Source organism: Gorilla gorilla, chromosome 23 (genome assembly GCF_029281585.2).
Source record: "Gorilla gorilla gorilla isolate KB3781 chromosome 23, NHGRI_mGorGor1-v2.1_pri, whole genome shotgun sequence".
NCBI lineage: Eukaryota > Metazoa > Chordata > Mammalia > Primates > Hominidae > Gorilla > Gorilla gorilla.
The window spans coordinates 14,961,714-14,983,122 of NC_086018.1; the positions used below are offsets into that span (position 1 = coordinate 14,961,714).

Genomic DNA, 21,409 nt, shown 5'->3' on the forward strand with positions numbered 1-21,409 from the left:
CCCTAGACAAGCTGTCTTCCTCTTTGTACCTTTCAGAGTCTGTCTTTGTTTCTTGTTGTTATGTCTGTGGTGTTTTAGCTGTTACAAGGAAACACTGGGGTACTGCATTGTAACTGGAAGTCCTAGGAAGGCTTTTAAAGTACCATGCAAACCAAATCCCATAAAGCAAAATGTGGGAAGATATGATTACAGAGAATAAAATGATACATCTACAGTGAAGTGATTTTATAAAATAAAGTCTTCACTAAAATTAAAAAATCTCAAAGTCTTTATAATATATGTGAAAAAGCCAATGATTTTTAGCACATAAATAATATAGGTCAATGAAGACCCAATGAAATACCTGCCATACACTTGGGAGAAAAACAGTGTCAGCACTGCTTCCAGAAAATATAACCAAAAACGTGTTCTTTTTCAACTGCAGTAGAGATATAGTAATAACACCTTTCTCACAGGTTTTATTTGTTAAGTAACACATGATTTAATAGAAACCAAGCACTCATTTCTAGGTCTCTGTTGCAAAGTGAACAATTGCAAAAGCAACTCTTATGAAAGCCAGAGATTACGAAAGAAAATTCTTTTTTAAAAAATCAAACTGGGTATCAAGAAAGAAAACAGCTCTGAGGTTTGGACTCCAATACTATTAATTTGAGATTAAACTTCGCAGTTCATTGAAATAGTTAATTGAGAAGTAAATTTGGATATATTCCCAAGAAAGAGACCATTTCTGTGTCCAATGGGGCTGGGCTCCCTGCCTAAATAATTGGTGAAAGAAAGTGTTGTTCAGACATTTAGCTGAAATATTTGTGTCAATTGGAAAGTCATTGCCCATGGATACTAGGATCTAACACAGAATGAAGTTTTCATTCAAAGCCATGAGAAGAAAGATTCATATCACAACCTCTGACCTGTGTGATATTCAAGATTGAGGTTAGATTTTCCATATTACCTATATTATATAACTACCTGAAAAGCAGAAACTGGTATAACATACTAGATTGAATAATTAAGTTCTTAAAAACCTGGAAAGATTAACATAAAACTGCCCCCCCAAGAATAAATTTACATTTAAGAACTTAAGATTGCTTTACCACCTCAAAGGCAACATTACTAATTCATGGATGGACATTCCATGCCCTAAGAGATAGCCAAGGAAGACACACTTAAGGGTCACACTCAAGGATAAAAAGTGGAGTCAAAAAAGTCATCATAATAAGTAGTTTAGGTGTTCTCTGAGACCAATAAATGGGATCTAAAGGCAAAACAGGTGGGTAGGAGGACAAAAATACATTTTTTAAATAGACAATTACACGTCATTGAAAAATGAACCATATACTAAAGGAACGCAATTTTTGTTTGTTTGTTTCTTATATAGTAGATTCAGCACAAATATAGAAAGAACGAGTAATTTCCTAAGTAGATCTGAAAGTAAGTTTGCCAGGTGTAGGGGGAAAATTCAAGAATTTAAATATCACATTTCAATTTGAAATTTGATAATTTGTTGACAAAAAACAAAGAATTTATTTTGAGTATAAACCTGTCCCATGCAATATTTAGAATAGTGCTAAATTACTAGAATATTGAAAATTATATTAAAGGCTATTTGTTGCTTATTTAAAATGATAATGTTACTGGTAATCCTGTATTATATCTGGTGACCATACATAAAACAGAAGTTAGGAAAGATGAACTCGACACTTTTATATATTCATAAGAAACACTAGAAGACAAAAATGTATAAAAAGGGCAACATGCAAATTATGAAAATAATCTCTACCCAGGATATTATTCCACATAAGTTATCATTTAATAACATTTAATAACATTTTTCAACTCACGAAGATTATGCCAATATTAAAGACTTATGAAAAGGCCATGGAAAACAAGTATAAAAGTTTTTTTTTTAGCAAACAGAAAAATAAATCTCAAAATGAAAGAGGTATGCAAGAATTTTTTCTAAGAGGGCTAGAAATATGTTTTAGCTTGTTTAAAAAAAGTCAACTAACTGGGTCCTTCTGATTAACTACAGAAAGTAGAGACATATGGTGATTAATGTCAAAAGCAGGAAAAGAAATAAATATGAGTAAGAAAAGTAAATCAATAAAATTAGAAAAACAGGTGGCAGGTGGGGAGACAGAGAAAAACAAAAGCAGATAGGAGGCAAAGGCAGAAACAAAAAAATCTAGGGTAAATAAAAAACTGTCTAAGCAGGTATAAGTTATGTAGATAAAAGAGTAACCATATTAGATGTAAACTGTTTAAACTTATGTTTAAACATTAGATTGGTAAAAATTTTCTTCTGCCTAGGAATAATCACACTGAAATATTGAAAATAAAGGTTTAGAGAAAACTAACAAGTATTTATCAAAAAAGTTAGGCCACTCGTATTATATTAGGCAAAAGAGAATTTTAGAAAAAATGCAAGGAATAAAGAGGGACAATTATAGATAACAGGTGACAGACAAAATATGAAATATCAAAATATGAAAAAAATTTAAAGATAATATAACAGTCACAAATTTAAATGCCTCAGTATCATTGTCTCGATATATGCCTGAGGCAAATTTGATGGACATCCATTTATGTAGACAAGTCCCAACTGTAGTGAGAGGTGTTTAATGTATCAGTCATCTAGACTGACGAGTATACAGACATTATTTAGTGGTTAATTAAAATACTTTGCAATGTTTGTGTACTAACTTTTCATCAGCCTTTTAAGGTGAAGCCAACTAGTATAGCATGCTTTAATGATTTGACAGCTCTGCTAGGAGAGCAAGTATTAATACAGAGTAGCCCTCATCCTCTTTAAAGTCAAGTCCATCTAATATAACTAGCACCTCGCTTTGCCTTCTCATATGCTCACTAGCCATCATGCTTACCCTTCCCTTCAAGATCCACTTTCTCATGATACAGTTTTCTAACTGGGCTTACTTGGATGCTAGCAAAATGCAGGCTTACCAGGATATCAAAGCAAAGAAAGAACAGGAACTGCAAGATATCCAGTCTCAGTACAAATAATAACTTAATTTTTACACACAAATATTTGCCACAGTGTTTCAGCCAATGCATTTACAGCTCTGACACATCATCAGACAACTGCTCTGCAGTACAGATGCCTATCCCACCAAACTAACGCAGACGTTCAAACACCTCGCTTTATGTCTCAAGCTGCTGGGCTTTTAAGAGCAAATACTGGCAGTTTCATGTTAATCATTTTAAAAGGCAACACTTTGACAAAATGATTGTTCATACTTTGGAAATTTGTGGAAGGTTCATATTTATCGCTAGAGGATTTCTACCAAGACACTCTATGGAATATGTTATACTCCTTGAATAGGTACCTGTGACATGCCAGCATCAAAAGATGAGACCATAAATTCACATATATGCCATCTATCCTAAAATAAGTATTATCTACATAGAAAATAAAATGAAATTGGTGTGAAGTTCCAATTCTGACAGCTGACATTTGTTAAACTTTGGCTCAAAGATAATGTGATTCTCATACTGACTTTACAAATTATCTTTTCTTCCCAAGTCCAGGGCCAATTAACTTCCTGAGCCAGTAAGAAAATATTTTTCAATAATGCTAATATTAGCTACAATTCTGCTGACTTGACTACTAAAGAACTTGATTAAGACTCATTGACAAGCTTTCCAGAAACAATTTTATAATCTATTACTAAAGAATCTGGATTCTGACTCATTGAAAATCTTCCAAGTGCAATTTTATAATAGGTCTTATTTCAACAAAATACTGATCCAGTTTCCATTATCCTTCGGAAATACACGTCAGCTCTGTCTTAAGGAGTATTTGTTTTAAATTTCTAAGAATTTATATTATAACCAGAGACCCAAATATCTTTCACAGAATTTTGTTCCATAAATGTTTTTCTTAATTAAGAAGTGTTACCTTATTAAAATGAGCACCATTTTAAATAATTTTTCAGTGGTCTGGGTAAAGTTTCATACCAACTCTCTAAAACCTAATTTCAAACTGACCACAGACTTCTAATCTTTTATTTTTATAGATTTGAAGACATAATTTAAATTAGGGTTGGTATTTCTTTTTGTCTTATCTAAATCTTAGTTTCCTGGAATAATAAAGTTTGATGTTCAGCAAGAAAACTGCTTGACTTTAAGCCATTTTCAAAAGAAACTTTACTTCTTCATTATTGTGTTCCAGACATTAAGTGACTATAGGTACTGGGTATTAGTGTTGATCTTTCAGAGTGTATCTAACTTAGATTTAACAACAAATTGGTAAAGGCTGTTATGGTTCATTTTCCTATATTTAGAAATAACTCTGGAATCACAACTCCAATTGAAGGGCTAAAACTTAAGCTGAATACATGCAGAGACAGTTTTTGTGATCTACATGCCTAAGCTCTTTATGAACTGTCTCCATCTCAGTCACCTTTACCAACATGGGCCTAGAGAAATTAGGATGCTAGGTTTGCATTTTCTTTGAATAAAATTTCAATATCTGAGTTTCTCTAGACTTCAGCTTCTTCACTTCATGCAAAACAGAAATAACATGATATGATCAAATGTTATCGCTGGGCTATTATGAGTGGCTTAAAATTATAAAAGTTTTACAGACAGACCAATAGGATGGACTAGAGAGTTGAGAAGTAGACCCCAAGAGATGACAAACACGTGACTTATATAGCCCTGTTCCCATGCTGTTAATTGGTATCATTCATCAATCACAGCATTCTTCTTCAAAGACAAGATACAGCCTCAGAAATCCTTCTCAGCACAGCACTCCAAGAAGCCACTACCAACAGAACAAAGGTGGCATCATAGATAAATCCTATCTAGCCTTAACTGCCCTGGTACATATAAAAACTATATAGGAGTGGCCGGGCGCGGTGGCTCACGGCTGTAATCCCAGCACTTTGGGAGGCCGAGGTGGGTGGATCACGAGGTCAGGAAATCGAGACCATCCTGGCTAACACGGTGAAACCCCGTCTCTACTAAAAATACAAAAAATTAGCCACGCGTGGTGGTGGGCACCTGTAGTCCCAGCTACTCGGGAGGCTGAGGCGGGAGAATGGCGTGAACCTGGGAGGCAGAGCTAGTGAGCCGAGATTGCACCACCGCACTCCAGCCTGGGCGACAGAGTGAGGCTGTCTCAAAAAAAAAAAAAAAAAAAAAAAAAAAACACAAAACACAACTGGATAGGAGAAATCAAAGGATTATTTAATGATGCTACAATAATTTGTTTAACTATGTGGGATATTTTCCTAAAATCAAGAAATACTTCTATGCTTACAGCACTTCCCACTCTAACATCTAGCAAATCTATTAGACAAACAAAAAAAGCAAGATCGGTGTGGCAGACTGGGAACAGAAAACCCGTGCTGAATGTGTATTCTTTTATAAATACAAACCATATTCTAATAATCTATTCTAATTTTCCCTAGGTAGCCAGACTAAGGTAGAAAGGTGTATCTGGGCCAGGCATGGCGGCTCACGCCTGTAATCCCAGCACTTTGGGAGGCCGAGATGGGCAGATCACGAGGTCAGGAGGTGGAGACCATCCTGCCTAACATGGTGAAAACCCCGTCTCTACTAAAAATACAAAAAAAACAAAAACGAAACAAAACAAAAAAAATCAGCCAGGCGTGGTGGTGGGCACCTTTAGTCCCAGCTACTCGGGAGGCTGAGGCAGGAGAATGGTGTGAACCCAGGAGGCGGAGCTTGCAGTGAGCCGAGATCCCGCCACTGCGCTCCAGCCTGGGTGACAGTGCAAGACTCCATCTCAAAAAAAAAAAAAAAAAAAAAAAAAGGTGTATCTGAAGAGTTATGCCAACAGGACACCCCAACTCTCAGAGTTCCACATATAAATATATTGCCTAATCTACCTTCTTTTACCCTAGAGGCTTAATCCCTCCATCTTCTAGACTCTGATGAGTTGCCAGCTGTAATTCAGAGGGACCATCACCAACATCTTACAGACAGAGTCCTTGTTCTCACTGCCTGACAAAAAGAACAGGCAAAATCCATAAGAAGCATGTGGAACCTCAAATTGCAAGTATGAATGTATTTTCAACATTAAATATGGTATTAAGTAATAAAAGCAACTCTTGGGGGGAAAAGCTTGTTTCTAGTCTCATCGCCTCAGTATAACCTTACAAAGAATAAAGATAAATGACATTTATTACTGTCATTGCAGATTACTATTTACTAAGTATCCTACTTTAAATAAATAAACCAAAAGTCGTCTGCTTTTAATGTTTAGGTGTAGAAGAAAATGAATTGTGTTACCATTGGAGAACAGGATTAGAATAGGAAGGGGTAGAGTTTGTAATAATAAGCATGTATTACTTTTCTTCCTGACATAGAAGGTTCCACTCCACTTCTACCTTCAGTGAGCTTATAAATCAATTTAAGAAATTAACAGAAAACCAAAGAAGTTATGGGTTGCATAGGATGCCTAAGTAGATTAGAAAAATGAATAAACTGTCACTTCAAAAACCATTAGGAGGGCCACGACACAAACGGACGTGGGATTCTTTATACTGTGGCTAAAAAAATAGTTACTAGCTCTTAGTTCCATTCTTTTTCCTCCTAAAGTTCCTGAATGTGGAGACTAAATGCTTCTGCAGAAGTTAGGCTTCACACAGTTTGAAACTGATCACTTTTTACATACATGTATAGTCTCTGGGTTGTTATTACACTTAACTGGTGATGACGAGAATACTGATAATAATGATGGCAAAGAAAAATAAGGGCCAAGTGCAGTGACTCACACCTGTAATCCCTGCACTTTGGGATGCCAAGGCAGGCGGATCGCCTGAGGTCAGGAGTTCAAGACCAGCCTGACCAACACGGAGAAACCCTGTCTCTATTAAAAATACAACATTAGCCGGGTGTGGCAGTGCATGCTTGTAGTCCCAGCTACTTGGGAGGCTGAGACAGGAGAATTGCTTGAACCCGGGAGGCGGAGGTTGCAGTCAGCTGAGATTGCACCATTGCACTCCAGCCTGGGCAACAAGAGTGAAACTCTGTCTCAAAAAAAAAAAAAGAAAAAAAAAGGAAAAGAAATAAAATAAAATAACATTTTTAAAACTTGTTCTACTTGACATTTTAATAGGATAACTTTCAGCTTTCCCTATAGAATGCAATAAGTTATGCTTATTCACTGCTACACAGAATTAGGTTGTTAAAGTCCTTTTCGGCATATAGCTATTTGAGTATAGCTGTGAAAATTAATGTAATATAATGTAAAAAATAAGCAAAACTGTTAAAACCAGTGATTTGCTTAGAAATATTTTTTCCAAAAAAACTAAAAAAAAAAAATTCTTTTTTTTTTTTTTTTTTTTTTTTGAGACAGAGTCTTGCTCTGTCACCCAGGCTGGAGTGCAGTGGCGCGATCTTGGCTCACTACAAGCTCCGCCTCCTGGGTTCACGCCATTCTCCTGCCTCAGACTCCCGAGTAGCTGGGACTACAGGCACTCGCCACCAGGCTCGGCTAATTTTTTTTGGATTTTTAGTAGACACGGGGTTTCACCATGTTAGCCAGGATGGTCTCGATCTCCTGACCTAGTGATCCATCTGTCTCAGCCTTCCAAAGTGCTGGGATTACAGGTGTGAGCCACCATGCCCAGCCAAAACTGAAAAAATTTTTGAGTGCAGTGGCATGATCATGGCTCACTGCAACATCAAATTCCCGGGCTCAAGCGATCCTCCTTCCTCAGCCTCCCATGTAGCTGGAACTACAGGTGTGTGCCATCACACATGGCTAATTAAAAAAAAAATTTTTTTTTTTAGATATGGGGTCTTGCTATGTTGCCTAGGCTGGTCCCAAACTCCTGGCCTCAAGTGATCCTCCCACTTCAGCCTCCTGAGTAGCTGGGGTTACAGGCACAAGCCACTGCACGCAGCACAGAACTGCTATGATCTGCACTAATTAGAAGACAGTATATTTATTATGTTGTTTACTTAAAAAGACAACAGTCTACTGTTTAGGAATTTCTAGTAAGATCATATGTAATAGTTTTAATAATTAGTTTATAATTTAAATTGATATCACTAACAGAAACATATAGCATCATGATTCAAGGCATTATTTAATACTGAGCTATGAATAAAGTATTTCGATGGAAAAATAATATCTCAATGCCAGCATCCCACAGAAATCACAAGGGACTACACAATTTCTAGATGATCAGGACACAGAAGAAGTGTCATAGAAATTTAGGCTTTTCCTTTTACTATGGTAAATTAAGAAACATGCTATTACTACTTGTTTGGATAAGAAAACTTGGAAGTTACTACTTGAATTTCAAATAATTTCCATGGCAGGGCTTTACCAGTAGAGTACTACTGAATAGTGGTGATGGAAAACAACAATCTGGAAGTAATAATTTGAGTCTCTGATGGAGCCCAAGAAGCAGAAGGCATAAAACACACAGAGGTTACACTTAGAAAGCACTTTATAGTTAAACAGATCATTTTTGCACATAGTGTCTCTTTGTTCCTTACAAAATCCTCCATGGTTAAGATGGCTATTTATAACAATCCTCATTTTACAAATGAAAAAACTAAGCCTGAAGCATTAAGAAACACAAATAGTGGCAGAACTGGAGCTTAAACCCAAGTCTTTTAGGTCCAATCTGCTTTATATTACTTTACTTTCCTCCTCTCTATTCATAAACTAATGTGAAAGAGAAAATGCAAACATTTTCCTAGACAAAGCAAAACATGTCCTCATATCTTACTTAAAAAAGAAGGAAAAGGAGTAGGAGGAAGAAGGAAGGAGAGAGAAGGGAGAAGGGGAAGAGGAGAGAAAAGCAAAGAGAGAGGAAAAAGGGGAAAGAGGAAAGAAGAGAAGAAAATGGAGAAGGGAAGAGAAAGAAGTGGTTACTTCGAGACATTTCTCATTCCAAGAAACTGCCATGGGAAAGTCAATAAGCTTATAAACATCTGAACAAAACTTGAGAGGAACCCTAAACAATTTTGAAGAAATCTAATGGAAGAGTTCTGAAAGTTTGCCTACCAAAACAATCCTGACAAGAGAGACAAAAACTGCATATATTAGAGCTGATGCTAGTTGCCATCAGGCACCATGATATGTCTGTCAATTCTATTCTCTTGTAACAACCAATAACCCTGCATTGTTATAACACACAATATTTACTATATTCATCTGCCCCATAGAAAACTTGTCCTGTTCAATGAATGAATAAAAAGTCAAACAGTGAGGAATTTCAAGAGAAAGCTACTATATTAAAAATATTCTCAACTTGAAATCAATATTATAAACTCTCATAAATGTCTCCAAATTCATGAAAAAGAAAAAGTTAGAAAGTCAGCTTCAAATAAAGACTCTGCACAAAGCCTCCCATTCACAATTGTTACAAACAGAATAAAATACCTAGGAATACAGCTAATGAGGGGTGTGAAGAACCTCTTCAAATAGAACTACAAGCCACTGCTCAAGGGAATAAGAGAGGACACAAACAAAGGAGAAGGCCAGGGCATTGACCATGATCACCACGAAAGGTGTGGTGCCTGGTGGCTCTGCTGAGAGCATGCCCTCTGTGTGCCAGTGACCTCTGTAGGCAGAGGGAGGAGGGCTTGCCCTGGCACCAAGATCATTAAATGCACCATCACAGGCATGACAGGGTGAATCGTGTCATCTCATGGGAAGCATACCTCAGTTCCCCTCACTCTTCTGAGGACAGATACTGGGTCCATCCCTGGACCTAGTTGCTCAGCAGTGGGGCTGAGATGGGCTCTGGAACCTAGCCCAGCCCTGCATTCATCCCCCAGACCGCTCGGCCAGCCACAACCCCATGTACCAGAAGCAGCATCTGTTCAACAGCAACCTCCACTGGGACTCCAGGGCCTTCCGCAGACTCAGCCACCTGGTGCGAGAGACTCACCTCAACTTCTCAAGGTAACACAGCTGAGCTCCCTGGAGTTTGGGAGGTGGGAAGGAAAGGGGTGAGGTTCCTCCGTGCAACTCACAGCCTCTCCCTCGACTGGCCAATAGGAGAACACAGGAGACTGCAGACCATGCAGGTGACCAGGCCAGAGCCCAGGGGCAGGAGAGGCCTCCTGTTTACGAGGCAGAGGGGAGCTTGGCAGGCGGGGCCTCCTGGTGCCCAGCAGGGGTCATGGCAGCTTCCCTGGACCAGAGCCTCCAGAGAGAAGTAACAGAGCAAGGAGCTCCGAGACCAGCAGAGCCTCAGCCTAGGAAGGGGCCAGACAACATCGAATCCAACCACCCACTCCACAGATGGGAAAGCAAAGTCCTAGGGAGATGTCCTTGCCCGTTTCTCATTGTTCCCACCTGACTGCTCTCTAACTTTGCAGGTGGTGGGGGTGGGTGAAGACGGCTCCCCTGGAGAGCCCAGCAGGACAAGCCCCCATGTGAGCTGCATTGGCTGAGGTGTCCCTTTTTGGGGTCTCAGTCCTGGCCAGGCCACCAGGGGAGGTGGACTTTAACCTCAAGATAGGTCCAAGGACCCCTGTATTAAGCTGAGTTGACTTTTCCTTCTGGGATGGTGGGTGGAGGGGGGGATACATGCTAGATGCTAGACATGGCTGGAGTCCAGGCTTGGGAGTAGAGCTCTGCTTCCAATAGGCCAGTGTCCTCTTCTCTTGTCCTTCTTTCCATCTCCACCCCTACTTTCACCCTCAGGGTTTGGTGGTCACAGGAACCAAGAGCTGGAAGGAACCCCTCTGGAGATGGGACTTGAACACCTCAGTCTCTGAAGCCTCCACCAGGTTCATGCACACCATGCACACTCAGAACATGCAGCACTTTCTTAGCAGCCTGGGATCAACAGGGAAGGTGGCTGGGCTGGGAGCTGAGATCAATACTGGGCCCCACTGTAGTCAGCTGAGGACAGTGGATGGCAGTTAAGAGCTGCGCTGTATGGGACCCCTTGTAGAGGACCTTACAGGGACACAGTCAGGGCTGGGCCAGTGAGCCAGCACCCTGCACGCTCTGCCCAGTGTGGTCACACGGCCATCACCATTCCACCCGTGGGAGCACAAAGGCCCGGCCCCTGCAGTTCTGAGCAGCTGGACCTGCCCTCCAAAGCTCCTGTGGCCCCTCAGCACAGGCTTTTCCAGTCTGTCGTTCCTTCCTCCACTGCAGCCTGGCCCTGCCCTCCTTCCTTGCAAAAATCTGACCTAACCTCTCAAGACTAATTCAGGCACCCCTTGTCCTAAAAACCACCTTCTCTGCCTCCACTCCCTGAGGAGTTTTCACTTCCTGTGCACCCCATCAGCATCTTCAGCCTATCTTGGCCATCACCACTGTCTGTGTCCTTGTCCTTTCCCTCACTGATGTGACCTTGTCACGTCTGGGAAAAGGTCTGATAGATTCCCCGTGTCCTCAGTGCCTAAGCCTGGGGCCTTGCCACCTGAGCCTTTGAGCTGCCAGGGGAGAGGGCTCCTGCTGAGGGATGGATCCCCAGAAGCCAGCCAGGCCCCTGGTCTGGTGAAATGTGGTGCTCACAGGTGCTGACAGGGTGTGGAGGCCGCCTCCATCAAACCCTATGGGCAGTCATTTTTTGGAGGAGGAAAGTCTGTTCACCCCAAGGTAGGATGAAGTGTCCGCTCTGCCCTGTTCATTCTGAAACCCTTCGAAATTTTGGTCAAAAACTTTCAACAAAAAATTCAGATCCCTACCTGAACTTTGGCACAAGAAGCCCTGGGTGAGGGCCTACCTTCTGAACCTGCGATCTGAGAATCTCTCAAGTCACAGGAGGAGGAGACTGGCTTCTCCTGTCCCCATAGCCAAGTTTGAGTCCAATGTGGCACTGGAACGCCAAGGAAGAGGGCGAAGTGAGAAGGAAACATGGCCTGGCACAGAGCCAAAGGCACAGGTGGGCCCCAAGCAGGCAAAGGATGTATATTGATCAGGCCTCTGCTCTCTATGTAAGGGATGCGGTCCCTGGTATTACAGAGCTTTAGAGTGTGGAGGAGCAGCTCTGAGGCACTGTCCTGGCCCCACTCTGGTTTTGGTGGCCCGAGTCACAGCTTGGCGCCCCTGGGAGGCTCCGAGGACTGCCGCAGGCACATCTGTTCATGCATGGTCTTCTGCAGGGCCTGGGTCTTCTCCAGATCCACCCGGACATAGTCCACCTTCTTGCCGGACGTGACAGAGCCTATGGATGGCTGAGGGACAGAGGGTGGAAGTGGGAGTGGCAGTGTCTGTGAGTTCCTGGTGAGGAAGGGCAGGCCAAGGAGTGGGCTCTCCCAAACTTTCTCAGGGGGAAAGGAACCTCTGCCTCCTGCTCTCAGCAGCCTGGGGGGGCCTGGGCTTTAAAGCCTCAACTCCAGGCTAACCTCTCCTGCTGGATGCCATAGCCCTGGCCAGCACTTCTCAACTCCCACCTCGCAGGAAGAGCCAGGCCCTTCTCTGGCCCAAGGACTGGCCAAGGCCTTCCCCTCTAAACACTCATCCATGGCAGGAAATTTCCCAGGTGTCAACAAGCACCAGCCTAGGCCTTTCCAGGGGTGCCCTCGGTGAGCCCTATCTCCCCAAGGGGCGCAATGCACAGAGATGGAGCTCTCCACCCTGCTGTCTAGACAGGCTGGCTATATGTGCTTTCTCGGGAGGCTTTCCTGGACCCAGGAGTTCCTTCTGAGGTCCCCCCCATCAATGGCCGGGCTCTAGAACCCTCCCACACAGTGAGTTCTCCTCACAGAAGAGTTTGGCCTGGAGCCAGGTTGCCGGTCCTGGGTCTCTCCTGATTTATTCCACAACCTCCACAGATCAGGTCTCCACACAGTCATCTGTCTCTATGGGGAGTCGGGGCAGGCTGATGAAGGCACCACGCTGAGAGGGAAGGAACAGGAGCCCCGAGATCCAGATCAGAGCACCACTGAGCATAAGAGCCAGGCACTGGGCTGGGAGTGGCAGCCCAGCAGCCCGGTGCTGCCAGTGCTGAAGGGCCTGGCCCCACAGTCTCTCCCCCAGGGCCCAAGGGCTCTGCCCAACCCCAGCTCCACCCCAGGCACCTTGCTCGGCTGGAAGTCCAGGGCCACGTAGTGGATGTTACCAGTGCTCCTCGGCGGGGCTGAACTGCTGGTGCCACCGGAAACAGGAAATGCAGATGCCGGGTTCTGCTGTCACAAGGAGGAAAATCCTGCAAACGAGTTCAGGACACAGACCCAGCACCCAGTGGAACACACCTGTGGGCGTAGCTACGAGCCCACTGGGTCCTACTCTGAGCCATGCACTGGGGCACTCTCTGCTCATTCAAACCCTCTCAGCAGTCCTGTGAGCCAGGTGTTACTACTGTGCCTCTCCTTCACACACTGGATGCTGCACCCAGTCAGTCATCTGCAACTCCCACCCATGGCCCAGAGTAGGTCCATACTATGAAGCAGCTGCCTCCCCCTCCAGCTCCCAGAGATCGGCAGTGCCCACCACCTGAGGCTGCATGGAGCCTGCCCCCTTGGCAGCTCTCCAGGAGACACGCGGGGTCCCGCAGCCTCCTCTCTAGAAGGCTGCCACCTTGCTGGGACATTCCTGAAGTCCGGCTCTGGTGAGAAAAGTGGCCGCCCTGGGCTCTGGGTTTTGGCTGCTTTGCTGGCTGGCTCATTCTTCCAATATCTATGCAGCAACTATCAAATGTTGGTCATGATGCCCTCTTCAGTGCCAATCTAAGGGGCATCCTGTGTTCCACCTGCATCTCCACATCTCTCACAGCCCTCACCAGGGTGAAGCATGTACATGTGTGTCTCCCCATGGCGAAGCAGACACCTCCAACTCTGCCTCTTCCAGGGCAGGGCACCACCTGTATCACCGTCATGAGGGCGAGGTGGGCTGCCTCTGCTCTTCAAGTTCCAGACTTCCTTGAGGGGAGACCATCATCTTCCTAACCCTAATGATTGCCTGATACACCTGTGCTCAAGAAGAGCTTGCAATAGGAGACCAAATCACACCTGACTGGGCTGGGGTGAGTCAGCTGAGGTAGCTAAGCTGGGAAGCGGGGACATGAGTGTGGGTCCCAGGGGACTCTGATAGGAGCCTTACAGTGACCCCCAAGGACTCACCGGGAAAAGATACCTCTCTCCACTGTCTTCTGAGTCTGTGTTGGTGATGCTCTGCATGGAGATGGGGTGTTGGGAGGAGCTGGAGTCAAAGGTGTGGCTGTCATGGGAAGAAGGCAAGGAGTACATCCTGGGTGGGGCTCAGGGCTGCTGTCAGGGCTCCAGCCTCCAGCTGGGCCCTGACTTCAAGCATCCAGGCCTCACACTGTTACCAGATCAAGAACTGATAGGGACAGGGATCATTATTCCCCCTTTACAGATGAGAAGGCCGTCACGCCTCATGAGAGGGAGACAGGATCAGCTATGTCCACATCAACATCAGCATCCAGTTATCCTGACCACAAGCCAATGACCATCCCACTCACTCCTCCACCGGCCCGGTCCCAAGCTCCTGTTTCCACTGACAGACACTCACCTGGTCCCAGACCAGGGCTCTGTGACAGGTGGCTTGAAGGAGAGCTCATTGATGACCCTGTTGTTTCTCAGGTTGGGCGGTGTTGGGTTTGCTGGAGCAGGAAAAGAACCTTCAGTCATCAGCCAGTGATGACACCACACCCATCTCCACTTTGCTACAAGGCCCAGGTGTGCTTAGAAAGGCCCACCCCGTCCACCCAGTCCACCCAGCTGTGTGCGGGGGACTGAGGCTTGGCAAGGCTCTATCGGCTGGGTCATGCTGAAGGGCCTTAGAGTTCTGTTCTCAGATTCCAGATCGTATGCTCCTCCCACTGTATCTATAGCCACTGTATTTTCAGAATCCAAAATGGGGACTCATAGTCTGACAATAGATTTTTCTGCCTAAATTTGACTTGATATAAAAAACAGACACAATGTTTGAAATGGATTTAGTCCCCATGCCTGCCCCTGCTTGCCTTGGACAGGGCTGTGTAGCCCACTGTGGAAGCAGGTAGACACCATGAGGTGCTGAGGCTCCAGCGCCACTTGCTGGGTCTGGTTCCCTGTGGCCAGACCCACAGGACTGATCCCCACCCAGTTATCCCACTCCTTCCTTGAACCCCGTGCTGGGCCAAGGCCACAGGGTGAGGTCATGGCAGCCTGGAACCTGAGCTCTAGCTCTTCTTCCTGGTCTACATGTGGAGGGCACAGACCAAACTTCACTGGACACCTGCTGTGAGCCAGGGCCACTGTCCCAGACACTCTCCTTCCAAACAAACCCGGGAAGTAGGAGTTACTATCTCCATTTCACAGACGAGAAAACTGAGGCTCAGAGAATTCACATGACTTGCCAGAGTCAGACGTTCCACATCCAGGATCCACCTGACACCTAAGCGAATGCAGAGTCCCTGGACATTGTCAAGAAATAGAATGGGGAAAGACTTACCTTTCTGGTTAGGCTTGAGGCTGCGGTTGACAGGGGGCAGCTGGACCTCATGTCGCTGGCTGAGGTCTTGGTGCATAGAAAGCTCTGTGAGTGGGGAGCCAAGCAGGTCAAAGCGAACAAGACATGAGCCCACAGGGATGCAGACACCCTGGGAATCATCGCCTGCTTGCTTCACAGCCGGCAGGGTCGGGGAGCCTGGGTTCATGGGCACACAGCTGTCCTCAGAAGCAATGCTGTCTGACAGGCCCACAAGTGTTTTTCCTGGCTAGGAAGAGCACAGTGAAAGAAACACAGCTATCACCAGCAAGAACAAGATAGGAATGAGAATTTCTAGACAAGGCCAAAAAGAGTCATGACGGGGTGTTTTGAACGAAACTTTTGATCACCTTGGCTGGGGGCTGCTGTCTTCAGCAGCCACCTGCGGCCCAGATAGAAGTGCTCCAGCCAGGAACCCCATGCATGGGGCCCCTCTGGGCAGCCTCAGGGGTCAGACTTTGGAGCAGCTTCCATGACACAGTCAACATGTAAAAGTGGAAGAGTTTTCAGTTCTTACAGGTCCTGGGAGGTTAGGGAGTAAGAGGAGAGAGGGTGGCAACTGTAAGTGTATCTTGCAGAATGGGGTGTGGGATCACTTAATTAAGGTCGGAGTAAATGCCTGGATGGTCCATTTAAAGGGAGCAGCAAGAAAGTGGCGAGCCCAGTCTGCTGCATGGGGGAGGTAAGTCTAAATTCCTATCTCTGGCCACTGACTGAAGCCACATGGGTGTGGTGTAGAACTGGAAACCATCAGGGAGACTAAGTCCTCTGCCTCTGGTCTGAGAAAGTTAAACCTCCATTCGATGTGGATGCCAAGGCAGCATACAATTATAAGCCTTCACTACATGGGGAGGGCTACACTTTGAAGCTATCAGAGTGACCTTGGAAAGACTCTGAAATCAAAGTAAAGGCAAGAAAAAAATGAGACGTCTGGGCACTTCTAGCTCTCAGGACCCCTTGGGGTCCAACTACAATTTGTGACAAATCTATAGGATAAAATATCTTTAGTGGCTGGGTCCACTCAGGTTTCTGGATGCTGGGCCCAGGCAGAAGGCAGCACAGGCCATGCACCATGCAGGTGTGGCTCAGCACCCAATGTCCACGTGGGTTTCCGGATACAGGAGCCAGGCAGAAGGCAGCACAGGCCATGCACCACGCAGGTGTGGCTCAGCACCCAATGTCCACGTGGGTTTCCGGATACGGGAGCCAGGCAGAAGGCAGCACAGGCCATGCACCACGCAGGTGTGGCTCAGCACCCAATGTCCACGTGGGTTTCCGGATACGGGAGCCAGGCAGAAGGCAGCACAGGCCATGCACCACGCAGGTGTGGCTCAGCACCCAATGTCCACGTGGGTTTCCAGATACGGGAGCCAGGCAGAAGGCAGCACAGGCCATGCACCATGCAGATGTGGCTCAGCACCCAATGTCCACGTGGGTTTCCGGATACGGGAGACAGGCAGAAGGCAGCACAGGCCATGCACCACGCAGATGTGGCCTCGAGACCCACCATCCACCTCAAGTCCTGACTCGGCACTGGCAGGTCAGCATCTCAGGCCCTGATCAAGGCAAGGATCACACATCAGATGTCTTGGCCCTGGAAGGTGACGTATGGGGTGAGGTGCACTTCCCCAGACAAGGAGATTCCTCTCCCCCAATGGCTGTGATTAGCAGACAAGGTATCAGGGAGGTATAGAGAGCCTGGGGCTCACTCGGGCTCCTGGGTGACCACCAAGCTGCAGGCAGAGCTGCCACAGAGTTGCGCAATGCAGCAGACCTAGGTACAGCCTTCCTCCAGCTCCTGCCTCATCTGCCCTCTGCCTTGGTTACCTAATTCCCACCATCTTTGTAAGAAGCCTGACGCCAGGCCTTGTTGCTTGTCTGACACCTTGGAGAACTGTGGTTACCCTTTCCAGGTGGCAGCCTGGAATCCATCCACCTCACCTGACTCTGAGTACTGCCCTTGCCTTGAGGCTCACACAGAAGCACCCCTGCTCCAGAGGATCTCCTGGATAAGGTTGCTGAATCAGATCACCCACCACCCCAGCAGCCTGTCCCCTCTGCCTACCCATACCAAAGGCTCACAGGGAAGCACTCCTGCTCCAGGGGACCTCATGGGTTAGAGCACCTGCTTAGAGCACCCAGAACCCCAGCATTCTGCACCCTCTGCTACCCACAGGGCTGGTAAGACTTGTGATCCCATCTACTTAAGTACTCACTTTCTTCCAGACCTGGATACCTGTATCTCACTTATCCAAAAACTGAACCTATGGTTCTGAACTGAGGCAAGAACCTAGGCAGGCTCCTAGGAGGGAGATGCTGTCACCCTTTGGGGGATGTGCTTTTAGTTCCATGGAGTGTGACCTTTACCTCCCTGAGCCAGTCTGGGGACCCCTGGTTAAGCCATACTCACCAGGAAAGAACAGACTCCCTCATGCATGGACTCAGCAGGCCGGCTGGCATTCCCTCCACCATGCTGGGTGTACTTGCCGGAGGAAGCTACGACAGAGGAAGGAGATCCACATGCATCACAGCTGATCCATGTGTTGATGCCTCCCACGCCCTCCCCAGTGCTGCTTAGGGTCTCACTGATGCTCTAGAGGACATGACTCTCAACCCCAAATGACAAAGCGTTACCTCTAACACATCCCTGCTCCCTACCACAACTCCTGGGCTTCCAGGTCCAGCTCCAGTGTTACCCACACAGTGTCCCTCCTGGACACCTGCCCTCAGGACACACCTTTTCCTTCAACTCCTACAGCACCCACCACCCATCCCTTTCACCCACCTGCCACCTCCAGGAATAGTAAAGAGTGCTTATACTGACTTCTGCATGTCGGTTTCATTTTATTTTATACATAAATGTGAGCTCTGAACAGCAAACATGTTTTATATATACCTCTATCATTTCAATTTCACAGCACGAGGGCCTTGCTCAAATTGCTGAAACACTAAAAAGACTGCAAAGAACTCTAACCCAGGATCCAGGACCTCAGGGTGAGGCTCATCTTTACCACTTATGACTTTCAACCCTGAATAAGCCTAAGTACCATGGGCCTCATATAAAATGGAGAAAACAAGGCTTTGCCCCACCAGACTCTCTCATAACAGGAAGAATAAACAAAGGCTTTGCAAGGTATAAGAATGGATGCAAAAGGAAAGGAGTTACTATTGATCTATTTTTTTTCATTGAGGAGAGGAGGTTATATGCAGATATAAAATACTCTCAGTGGAAAACAAACGAGAAAAGAATCTAGGTATTTCAAATACAAGTTTAGGCTTCAAACAAAGAGTCCCAAATATAGGCTGGAAAATATTTTGACGATCTCATTTTGTTTCAACAGTCTGTTAGTCCACACTGGTTTGGCTCTAGTTTTGGACTGATCTCCTAAACTTCTGTTTTAAGTCTTTACTCGGATTTAAACATACATACACTATGATGATTTAGAATTCCAAACCCATAATGTGCTGTACTGTAACTAAGAATGTTCTGTCTCCCTTAGTGGAGGCCAAGTCTGCCAGTCTTGCCACTGGGTATCTATTAGCAGCCTCCAGTGCTGGGGTACCCAGTGGTCAAGGTCCATGCAGGAGATGAACTTGACTATCAGTGACCTGAGTGGCTCCCAAGTCTCCCTTGGCCATGGGAGACCAAGGACTAGCTAACCACTGAGAACCCGGTGCCACCTCCCCTCTCCCTCTGGGTCTCAGTGAGGGCTCATACTGACCTTGGTGACATCGGCTGTTGTCTACTGCAGGAAGGGTATTCCGCCTGGGGATGGCAGCAGCAACAGACCACCTGCTACTTTCACTGACTAAAGGTCTCTGCTGAGGGCTGCCCCACTGACATGCTTCTGCCTGACTTGCCTTGGGCAGGGGAAGGGAGGCTATGGGCCCAGGAGTGGCCACCGCCATGGCATAGAGGTTCTTGTCTAACGTGACTGTCCTAGGAATCTGGTGCACTGAGAGTGGGGTGGCCGGAACACCACTATTGTTCACCAGGTGGCCCCCAAACTCCTGGAACAGGGTGCTTCTGGGTGCCTTGAAGGGGTACACACCCTCATTATCCGCCTCAGAGCCTGTGAGGCTGCCTCTGGTGTGGCCATGGGAGGCCAGGCTCCAGGGGATTCTGTGGGTGCTGCCTCTGAATTCTGTATTGTGCTGGCTCGGCTTGGAAAGGCTATGGAAGCCATGGATGTGACCGCTGACCCCATCAACACTGTATCCACTGTGCTGGGCAAGATTTTGCATGGCTGTGTTTCTCCTCATGATGAATGGGGCCTCAGAACCCTGGGAGAAGCTGGCACTCCTAAGAGAGAGAAAGAAGGGAAGGGGCAGGGGTGAGAGGAGGCCAGGACTGCCCCAGGGAGGCAGGCGGGGAAGTTCACAGCCCCATGTAGTGAGATGATATGGGGAAAAAACAGGAAGAGGAATTGGGCAGACCTGAGATTTGTCTAGTTTGGGAGCTTACTACCTTGTGGCCTTGAGTATTTTCCCTTTCTGAATTAGTTTCTCCATCTGTAAAATGGTGATTAAAAACTCACTTTGCAGGTTGCTTAGAAATCAGACTCTAGTATATCTAGAGTCTAATTCAATCAAGGCAAGACCTTATTCCTCTTCCCCAATGGCTGTGATTAGCAGGGTGGTCAGTTTCACCCCCACAAAACAGAGCAGCAAGCCAGGTACACTGGCTACTGGTTCCCTGCTGTGAGCATTGCAGAATGTGCACAACTGAATGCCCAGGCTGAGAGACAGTGGGGAGAGCTTTGAAGTGGGTGGCAGGAAGCAGCAAGCGGGTCATCTCATCTCTGAGTGTCAGTGTTCCCCTCTAAAGTAAACCAGCTCATGGGTGTCAATGGGTAAGTTATAAAGAACTATTCAGACATAAGCAACAGATCCATCTTCTACCAGGTTTTACGGTGGTTAGAGAGGCAATTCGAAGGAAAAGTTTCTCTCCCCAGAAACCTAAACATCTATAGAAAAAATTGTTTCCTGTTTGGCAACTCTATTTGGATAGAAAAAGGTTTGAAGCCAGGCACGGTGGCCCACACCTGTATTCTCAGCACTTTAGGAAGCCCAGACAGGCAGATGGCTTGAGCTCAAGAGTTCGAGACCAGCCTGGACAACATGGTAAAAACCTGTCTCTTGAAAAAAAAAAAAAAAAAAAATTAGCCAGGCATGGTGATGTAGTCCCAGTTACTTGGTTGGGAGGCTGAGGTGGGAGTATGGCTTGAGCCCAGGAGGCCGAGGCTGCAGTGAGCTGAGATCATGCTACTGTACTCCAACTTGGGCAACAGAGCCAGACCCTACCTCGGAAAAAGAAAAAAGAAAAAGTTTTGAATTATTAAAACGTTAAGTTTTGGGAGATAAGGCAAGTAGTAAAAAGAGAATCAATGAATGAGGAGGGAGCTGTGGCAGGTTCCAGCGCTGCCACCGATAAGCTCTGTGTGCCTTTCTGATCACCCCAGACACGACCCAGCATCACAGTGATTTCCAAGGGTCCATCTTGCTCTGCAACTCTACAGCCTTCGGCTTTATGAGAGTGGTTTTGGAACTGGGTTCTACGTTCTGTGTGGGCGCTCTAGGAAATTGCAGGATGTAGTTCTGAGCAAGTATGGATCTAGGTCTTCTTCCCTATCTTTTATATTATTATTCCTCCTAGGATTTAATGTGGGGAAAAAAGTAAGACTGGATCCTTATAGCAGCAGTTCTCAGCCTCTTGATGGCCATAGGCATCTTTGAAAAGCTGAGCAAAAGCTCTTGGGGTGTCTCCCCAGAATGAGGCACGTCTCACACACATGCACATTTGCATGCGGTTTCTAGGGGTCACAGCCCTCTGAGACCAATCCATGGAACTGCCTCACTGGTATGCTCTCAGCCTGTGGGGAGCTGTTCCTTGGGGACATGGCCACAGCTGGCCCAGAAGCTTAGAAAAATGAAGGGAAGCAGGTGTGCAGGCCAGGCTACCTCCTCTGCCAACATGGGCCACCGAGCTTCACAGCCTTCCTTCCT

General features: G+C 46.0%; 1 protein-coding gene across 1 annotated transcript in view; it reads right to left on the bottom strand.

The window, feature by feature from the left end:
• Positions 1 to 11,832: 11,832 nt before the first annotated feature.
• GAB4 (GRB2 associated binding protein family member 4) overlaps positions 11,833 to 21,409 on the bottom strand; it is a 50,841-nt gene continuing 41,264 nt past the window's right edge. The window contains exons 4-10 of the mRNA XM_055374848.2: positions 19,456 to 19,706; positions 17,814 to 17,899; positions 15,368 to 15,632; positions 14,444 to 14,534; positions 14,032 to 14,128; positions 12,991 to 13,095; positions 11,833 to 12,144 (exon numbers count right to left, since the gene is read on the bottom strand). Of these exons, the coding sequence (XP_055230823.1) occupies positions 12,001 to 12,144; positions 12,991 to 13,095; positions 14,032 to 14,128; positions 14,444 to 14,534; positions 15,368 to 15,632; positions 17,814 to 17,899; positions 19,456 to 19,706 (1,039 nt within the window). The 3' untranslated portion in view covers positions 11,833 to 12,000. The remainder of the gene's footprint in view (positions 12,145 to 12,990; positions 13,096 to 14,031; positions 14,129 to 14,443; positions 14,535 to 15,367; positions 15,633 to 17,813; positions 17,900 to 19,455; positions 19,707 to 21,409) is intronic.